This window comes from Lontra canadensis, unplaced genomic scaffold, assembly GCF_010015895.1.
Source record: "Lontra canadensis isolate GAN:19392208 unplaced genomic scaffold, GSC_riverotter_1.0 scaffold22, whole genome shotgun sequence".
Classification (NCBI taxonomy): domain Eukaryota; kingdom Metazoa; phylum Chordata; class Mammalia; order Carnivora; family Mustelidae; genus Lontra; species Lontra canadensis.
In genome coordinates, this window is record NW_022631016.1 from 13,790,745 (window position 1) to 13,800,038 (window position 9,294).

Consider the following 9,294-nt stretch of genomic DNA (forward strand, 5'->3'; position numbering starts at 1 on the left):
TTAGAAGGATTTTTTTTCTTTGTAGTTTTAAAGTGGAGTAACTGATTTAGGAATAAGGTTAATATAGAGCAAATGATATCACACCGTTAATTAAGAAATGATCTGTAACATTCTATATTTCCATTTCTTTCTTTATTGAAAAACAATTACTTTGAGTTGCAACCTATTAGTTTAGTTATTATTAGTAAACATTAGCTAATTTTGCTTCTATGGTATTACAGTGTCAGGTTTGTAACTTTCATGATTTTAAGGAGCTTAAATTTCAAACTAAAGAAACATTGCATATTCACGGGATGGTTCCTTATAACAGTTAGTGATATTTACTTAATTTTAGCACATTAGATTAAGTTTTTGGCTGATGGCCATTATTTTTTTTTCCTATAATGAGTTATTCCTAAAAATAAATCTATGTTTAATTTAATCCCTCGATACACTCTCATCCTGTGAATAATGTCATTTTAATGAATTTTACATTAGCTCCAAAAATCCTGAGCAACCTAGTACATTCCTATAAATTCCAAACTTTGGGAGTTTCAGTGCCAAGGTTTTAAATCCATTTAATAATAGTAAAAAAAAAAATGTTAGTGTAAGTGTTTTTGTGACGGTTTCTGAAATTTGTGCAGTTTACAAATAGTTTACAGTTAAAATCACTGTTGATTTTAGGACAAGTCAATGTGTCTCTCTCTCTCTCTCTCTCTCTCTCTCTCTTTTTTTTAGAGATTTTATTTATTTATTTGAGAGAGAGAGAGAGAGAGAGAGTGTGAGCCTGCATGCGCCAGCGAGCATGAGAGTGGGGAGGGTCAGAGGGAAAAGCAGACTCCCCGTGGAGCAGGGAGCCCAATGCGGGACTTGATCCCAAGACTCCAAATTCATGACCTGAGCCAAAGGCAGTTGCTTAACCAACTGAGCCACCCAGGTTCCCTCTCTTTCTCTTTTTTTGATCAATAATTTTTCTGATTTTGTTTCATTCTCAGTGGACAAACATGGAGCAAATATTTTTAGCAGCTCTTAGAGATAGTCATTGTAGGGGGAGATCAACTTTACTGCAAAGACACTTCCCAAGTGTAGGTTTCAGAGGAAGAAGAGGGCTCATTGCTATAATAAAGGAGGGGGAGTGTGCGGGAAGGGAAGGGGTACAGTGGTGCAGGGGCATAAGGGAGGGGCAGCAAATGGCTGGGAATGGAAAGCATGCACTTAGGAAGAGAGACAGTTCCATGAGGATTTCTTTATAGTGGCATCCAAGGGATCCTGTGGAAGCAAACTTCCAACATTCCTACCCCAATTTTACCATAATCTAGGTGCAGTTGGATTTCTTACAGAAGCTGGTGAAGGAGCTGAAATCTGAGTTAGGGTACACAGAGGTCAAACAGAATTAAGCTTTGCAAAAAGGGTAAATATCTCTCTCTCTATATATATATAGATATAGATAGATATAGATATATAGATACACACAAAAGTAAACATTACAGTTAGATTTTATTTAATTAAAAAACCTGGCCTTAAGTGGTATATTGTCTGCATAGATCACATTAACAGAAATGCAGTCCAGTCCTAAAAATTAATTAAAAGAGATTGAATTGATATTAAAAATGGTGGAGGGGAACTAATCTGCTAACTGTAGTAACACATCTTAAAATCCTCTCCTCCACTCTTTCCTCTACCAATATCTTCCATAGCCTATGGCTGCTTCTCAATATCCCTCACTCTCCAACTTCCAAATCTGTCTCCATTCCCATCTCAATCTCCACCCAAATCTTTTCTAAGCCCAATAAATAGCAACAGATATTTGTTAAACATAAACGACCTCTGAAGCAGATTGATGAATGAAGAAGATATACTGGTGGATAAACCTGAAAAGCAGTCTTGTCCTCACGATCCTCTGCTATTCATTCTAGTGGGGGAAAGAGACAATAGAAAAGATGCATAAGTAAAATACATACAGTTATAAATAATAGATAGTAATAAATAATAAGAACCAAAACAGCAATAATGAGTCTACAATGTCTATTAGAAGGAGTGGTGGCCATTGGAGTTCTTGCTGAGAAGGGGACTGCCAAGATAAAAAAACAAGCCATGGAAATAAATGAGGAGAAAGCATTGAGGGTTGAGGGAACACCAAGTACAAAAAAATCTGTGTGTAGAGTAATTCTGGCATGTCCAAGAATGGGAAAGGAAGCTTCTGTGGCTGATGGAGAGAGTAGAGAGGAAGGTTTGTAAGAAAAGGGCTCAGCACAAAAAAAAAAAAGGATCAGCGAATTCATGTGACTTTACATATAATAGTCTTTTTATTCTGCATGAAGTGGAGGTCATTGGGAATTTCTGAGTAAAGGAGTGACACTAACTTATGTTTTAACAGACTGTGAGTTGAGAAAAGAAGAACTAGAGTGAAGGGAGGCATAGGTAGACACAAGCAACTCAATCAGAAGACTTCTACAATAATTCATGAAATAATGGTATTTTGGTTGATGATAAGGGGTCATATGAAGGGGCAGGATCTTGAATATATTTTGAAGGCAGCATCAATGGGATTATTTTTGATGGACAATTTGGGAGTTTGGAGAGAGATAATGGAATTGTTATTGTTTATGATAACAAGGACTGAGGATGAGTTGGTCTCAGGAAAAATAACAAGAACTCGGTTTGGGGTATTTATTTATTTTTTTAAATTTATTTTCAGCATAACAGTATTCATTGTTTTTGCACCACACCCAGTGCTCCATAAAATCCGTGCCCTCTCTAATACCCACCACCTGGTTCCCCCAACCTCCCACCCCCCGCCCCTTCAAACCCCTCAGATTGTTTTTCAGAGTCCATAGTCTCTCATGGTTCACCTCCCCTTCCAATTTCCCCCAACTCCCTTCTCCTCTCTAACTCCCCTTGTCCTCCATGCTATTTGTTATGCTCCACAAATAAGTGAAACCATATGATAATTGACTCTCTCTGCTTGACTTATTTCACTCAGCATAATCTATTCCAGTCCCATCCATGTTGCTACAAAAGTTGGGTATTCATCCTTTCTGATGGAAGCATAATACTCCATAGTGTATATGGACCACATCTTCCTTATCCATTCATCCGTTGAAGGGCATCTTGGTTCTTTCCACAGTTTGGCGACCATGGCCATGACTGCTATAAACATTGGGGTACAGATGGCCCTTCTTTTCACTACATCTGTATCTTTGGGGTAAATACCCAGTAGAGCAATTGCAGGGTCATAGGGAAGCTCTATTTTTAATTTCTTGAGGAATCTCCATGCTGTTCTCCGAAGTGGCTGCACCAACTTGCATTTCCACCAACAGTGTAAGAGGGTTCCCCTTTCTCCACATCCCCTCCAACACATGTTGTTTCCTGTCTTGCTAATTTTGGCCATTCTAACTGGTGTAAGGTGATATCTCAATGTGGTTTTAATTTGAATCTCCCTGATGGCTAGTGATGATGAACATTTTTTCATGTGTCTGATAGCCATGTTTTGTCTTTTTGATTGAAGGAGGTTTTCAAGTGGATAAACTCCAGGACTAGAAATGCCTGAATCCATCCCTGCCTTTGATTATTTTACATGTGCTGTTCAGAATGCATAATGCTAGTGTAGTCTGATATAATATAAAACCCTAGACTCATTTTATAGTCTCTCTCCTGCCCCAGCTCGGTTCCAATTCAGATTTGAAAGTTTCAGGGTGTTTGGTGTGTGGGCGCAGGTACTATAGGCTTCTCTTATCTTTGCTTCCCTCCTGCTCTGGTTAGCTTCTGCTCTTGACCTCTCTAGGACTGGCCTCAGGGGAAATAAGCACAAGTGGCTGGTGCAGCAGCGATATGGAATGGGTGTCTGTTGGCATAGCGAATCATCCCAAACTTACCCCTTCATTCTTACACAGTGAGAGCTTTTGTGTATTTCTTGGCAGTATTTTCTTCTGAAGTTTCTCTGCATCTCAACTGATGAAGACAGTGTCTTCTGTGGGCTGGTCACCTATGACTCCTCCTCCACCCCTAGGTTTGTTCTGGTACCCACTCTCTGTTTTGGCCTCCCTCTGCCTTTTCAGATAGAACCCTTCAAGGGATGTCTTTTTAAGGGCATCCCGTGGCAAGTCTACGTTTGGATTTTGAGAAACTTCTCTGGCCATGGAAATGCAGCTTGACCTAATACACTCCCTTCTCTTTTTCTGTAGGCCTTGAATTTCTCAAGTCACTTTCTTTTGGCTTGAGATTAAGGGGAAACATCACCTCTGCTTCCCCATGGGTGTGTGTGGGCCAACACAGCTCACTGATAACTCTCTCTGAAGAGATCTTCTCCGTCCTTCAATCTTTTTAGACTGAGGTCAGCAACCAGCTCACACCAGCAGGACCAGTATGGGACTGCTGTCGCCTCTCCTCCACTCCACTTAAAAAATCCTGAAGGAGTGCTTTAGCACTTGTCTTCGAAAGTAAGTGTACTTAAAGCTTATTGTTTTGTGCTTTACCTTAGCAAGATTAAGCTGAAGCAGAAACAATGGCCTGTGATAACCTGTCACACTCCCAAATTGGAAAACACAGGGATATGGAGATGAAACAAGTCTGAAAGAACATTTTGGCATATGGCACCAGTGGTACAAAAATGGCAGGATACTCCCATCATGTGAGAAGGTGGCCACCCAGTTCTGGAGGGCAGGGTGCTCAGAATAAAACCTTTCCATTTCTGACCTGGCCAATCAGGCACATCTTTATTTAAAGCGGTCTATAATTTCCTTTTCTAATCTAGGTTTTGACTTCTAGGTATTACCCTTAAAGACAGAAAGAGTAGCTGTAAGGAAATGTCAAGTCTAAGAACCAATGGATACTTCTTCATGTTGTAAATGGGCCCATAAGAAAAAAATCTATCTTGGTTTCCCATGATTTAATAATCCAGTGATTTCCTTGGTCATGGGGATTGGAATCCATAGCATACTCTCCGGGCCTCTACAATGGGTTAGAAAAATTTACCATCCAAATACCCAGCGGTTAACTTCTAGCCTGAACTGGTCCTCATAAAGAAGTAAGTTTTTATGGAGATAAGAATTTCCATTCATGTCGTAGCTGGAATGGAAATAGAAGCTTATTAGTTTAAAAGATTGTACTGAGTTACTGGGATTAAATTATTAAAATGTTAAACACTTTTGATCCTTGGTTATCCGTATGATATTGGGGTGTTTGTGAATTATCTCAGATTTCACACACTCGCTCCTCCCCCCTCCCCCTATTCAGTAGGCCAACAAAGAACTCACACTTGTAGATACTGATGTGCACTCTTACATTGAACTCATTGGCAATAAAACCTACATTGAAAGTAATATTGAAATTTTTTTTACTGTGGCCCCTCCTTCCTAGTCACTTCCGGGGTATCAGATAAGCCAGTAAGACTTCTCGCGATAGGCGTACTAAGCTTTCAGCGGGTGGGATGGAAGAGTGGGGAACACTCTCGCGAGACCTGAAGATACCACAGCCCCAGCATCCACAGGGAGCAGAGGAGGACCGGAAGTCCTTCATCTTGAGATCAGGCCCTGTGCTGATAGGGCACCAACTTTCACTGTGGGAAACCGTTTTTTTTCCGGGAAACAGGAAGCCGGCCCCCTGGCTGGAGGTCCCGTCTCCTTGGCCTTTCCTGCTCTTCCAGTTTATCTGTCATTTGTGCTTGCCTTTGCTCCCTTTCCTTGTTGCATCCTTATAGTAGAAAAGAATACTCTTAGTGTCTCCCCCACTACCTCTGCTGAACCTGTTGGATATCTCATTCCCGGAGCTGGGGTTCCTGCCTCACGCCCCTCTGTAGCTGGGAAGTGGGGCCTGGGGATGTCTGGACTCCTGGGACATTGAAGGAAGGGCAGAGAGGGCACAGAATCCACCTTCTGCGTCTGCTACCAGACGCGGCTTCCCCCTCCGCCATGCACCCAGCGGCCTTCCTGCTTTGCACTCTTGTGGCCACTTTGCTGTGGGGAGCGGCCCCCGTCCGGGGGCTCGTTCGAGCAATTTCTGACCACAATAACAGCATGGACTTTGCAGACCTTCCAGCTCTCTTTGGGTCTGCCTTGAGACATGAGGGACTTCAGGGGTTCCTTGTGGAGGCTCAGCCGGCCAACGCCTGCAGCCCCGTTGCCTCGCCACCCCCAGTTGCGGTCAATGGGTCAGTCTTTATTGCACTTCTTCGGAGATTCGACTGCAACTTTGATCTCAAGGTCCTAAACGTTCAGAAGGCTGGGTATGGTGCAGCTGTGGTACACAATGTAAATTCCAATGAACTTCTGAATATGGTGTGGAACAGTGAGGAAATCCAGCAGCAGATCTGGATCCCATCTGTGTTTATTGGGGAAAGGAGTTCCAAGTACCTGCGTGCTCTCTTTGTCTACGAGAAGGGAGCTCAAGTGCTCCTGGTCCCAGACAGTAACTTCCTCCTGGGCTATTGCCTCATCCCTTTCACAGGGTTTATGGGACTGCTGATTTTGGCCATGGGAGCAGGGCTGATAGTTCGTTTTATCCAGTACCAGAAACAGCTCCAGCAGAATCGGCTGACCAAAGAGCAACTGAAGCAGATTCCTATACATGACTATCAGAAGGGAGACCAGTACGATGTCTGTGCCATCTGCCTGGACGAATATGAGGATGGAGACAAGCTGAGGGTACTTCCCTGTGCTCATGCTTATCACAGCCGCTGTGTGGACCCCTGGCTCACTCAGACCCGGAAGACCTGCCCCATCTGCAAGCAGCCTGTTCACAGGGGTCCCGGAGAAGGGGAGCAGGAGGAAGCAACTCAGGGGCAAGAGGGTGTTGAAGAAGGGGAGCCTAGAGACCACCCTGCCACAGAACGAACCCCCCTTCTGGGCTCCAGCCTCACACTTCCCACATCCTTTGGCTCCCTAGCCCCAGCCCCCCTTGTTTTTCCTGGGTCTTCAATAGCTCCATCACCATCTCCATCCTCTTCTTCCTCTTCTGCTGTTGTCTTGATCTGATACCCTTCTCCAGCTCCCCTCTCCTCTTGAGACCTAATTGCACAGTCCCTCTTCCTCCTGTCTTCCCCTTTGAGGGATAGGGGACATTTCCACCCCAGGTTTCTTTCTCCCTTACCCAACCCTATCCTTTTGAGGGGGACGGGTGTAGAAAGGGATGGGGTCCTCAATTACTGGGTTAATAAAATTGTATTTTCTGGAATTAAAAAGAAAGTATTCAGAAAGCTGTCAAAAACAATTTGAAAGAACGTACTTTTATAGTTTGTGTCAAGGATAAAAAAATGAGAGACATTATTTTAAATCACTCAGAGTGTCTTAAATTTACTTTGGGATATTAACATTTCATATTTGGCCTCAGTGCAATTTCTCCTATCTGTAAAAATTTCAGTGAATTTCTTTCAACCATTTTTGAGAGGGGTGAATATAAATTGAGTAATCTACACTTATCTAAATGTTTGTCATCTCTTAATGCCTAAAGAGTGCAAAACTTTTGAAATGTCTATGTGGTCATGACAAAAAATAACTAAGTTGTAGGTCACCTGTCGTCTCTCTTCTTCTGTGTTAAGTGGTTATGTAAATATAACAGATTTAATTGGTTTATAGCATGTGGTCATTTAGAGTTCAAATATGGCTAATTGGGATAGAATTTTAAGAGAATGCTTTTTAGCTTTGTCTTTTCACATCTTGGAACTAAAAACCTCTTTAAATGAAGGAACCATGCTACCTGAAATGCTTTTCACCTGAGAGTGGTGATTGTTCAGCCATATTTTCTCTCTGGAGCTGCCTATGTGGTAATTGTATAAGATGGAAATTTGCTAAAAAGGGATCATTAACTATACCCTTCCTTTTTAGAAATTAAGGTCATTTTTGCCTTTTAATGATTATTAATGTTAGCTAAGCAAGTTCTTATTTGTATGCCCAATTTCAGCTCACCTCAATCTTCCCAACACTGCATTGGTAAAGCAAATGAATAATACTCTCAGTATAACTCTGTTATTTGGATTAGAGTTTTCTCTTTCATGAAAGCCTTGAAATAACTCTTACAACACACTGAAAGACTTCTATATTGGGAAACAAAATCAAGAGTTAGAAGAAGATGTAGTATTTAAGCTAATATAGAGTTTTATTTCTATAAAGATGCATTTAAAAATCATAGTTTTAGAACTGAGATGGTTCTATTAAATCAGCTGTAAATTCTATTGCGATCGATTATTTGTTCTATTCATTAATGTTATGCTCCAGGTTTTTACTTCAATATTTTTCACAATACGCATCCTTTTGGCATGAGAGTGTATTAAAATGTATGCATTGAGGAGCATTATGCAGTATGGAGGGCCACAGAACCATGGGATCCTCAAGGAAGAGATCCTGAGGTGAAGTTTTTTGTTTACTAGTTGATCAAGGAATTAAGGAAGCAGAACTGGGCAGATGGAGAAGACTGGTTCACCGGAGAGCACTGTAACTAAGGATGGCCCTCTAGAGGTGTCCCAAATCACAGCAGGAGGGCAGTTCCTCATGCCCTTGAAGTGCCCAGTCATTTCTTACAGGCTGACACAGGTGGAGAGGAGTGATCTTGGGCTGGGTAGCTTTGTTCAGACAAGGAGAGTTTCTGGAGAGAAACTCACCTGAGAACCTTTGGTTTTGAAAACCCTCAGGAGCTAGAGGAATGAGCGCCTCAGTCTTGACGGGGTCGGGGTGGAAATCTGGGCAGTTTCTATAAAGATTTACTAAGGGTGGGTGGATCCAAAGAGTAACCAGTGTGAGAAACTTCAGTAGCTTACTTTGTGCAGGGGTCCTTTCTGTTACAATACAATACTCTGAGGTGAGTACCAGATGGGAGCATCATACGGAAAGTGCCTAATTAATATTTGTATGTGCTTCCTCTAATAGGAAGCGATGTGGAGAGAGTGGTTTTTGTTAAGCTGAGTTGCTGATGAGATAAAAATAAGAGGTGAAGTCTGGGAAGTGTGCAGCAATATTTCCCCAGCTTCGGGGCCAGCAATGGGTGACTGTTGAGAGTTGCATGTACTCACTATGTGTCTTCTGAACATCCACCAAAGGCTTGATGACATTCCAGGAGCTGCAAGGACCTGTGACCCAGAGAAGGAAGATCTCATTCCCAATTCTCTGGTATTCAGGAGAAAACAAATAAGTAAACAGTCATTACATAGCATAATGCCTGTGACAACTCATAAGAGAGGACGTGGATGACCCAGGAAGAATTATCCACTGGTGTGCTGGAGTGGCTCATAATTTCTCAGAAGCCTTGTCACATTGTTGCTAAACGCAGGTGTTATTAAAAATTAAGTTATATAAACTTACCATTAAATAAATTGTATTAAAAACA

General features: G+C 41.9%; 1 protein-coding gene across 1 annotated transcript; it reads left to right on the forward strand.

The window, feature by feature from the left end:
• Positions 1-5,888: 5,888 nt before the first annotated feature.
• Positions 5,889-7,214, forward strand: LOC116870299 (E3 ubiquitin-protein ligase RNF167-like). The gene has a single exon (XM_032861939.1). It carries the CDS (start codon positions 5,889-5,891, stop codon positions 6,948-6,950), a length of 1,062 nt encoding a protein of 353 aa, XP_032717830.1. The 3' UTR covers positions 6,951-7,214.
• The last annotated feature ends 2,080 nt before the right edge of the window (positions 7,215-9,294 follow it).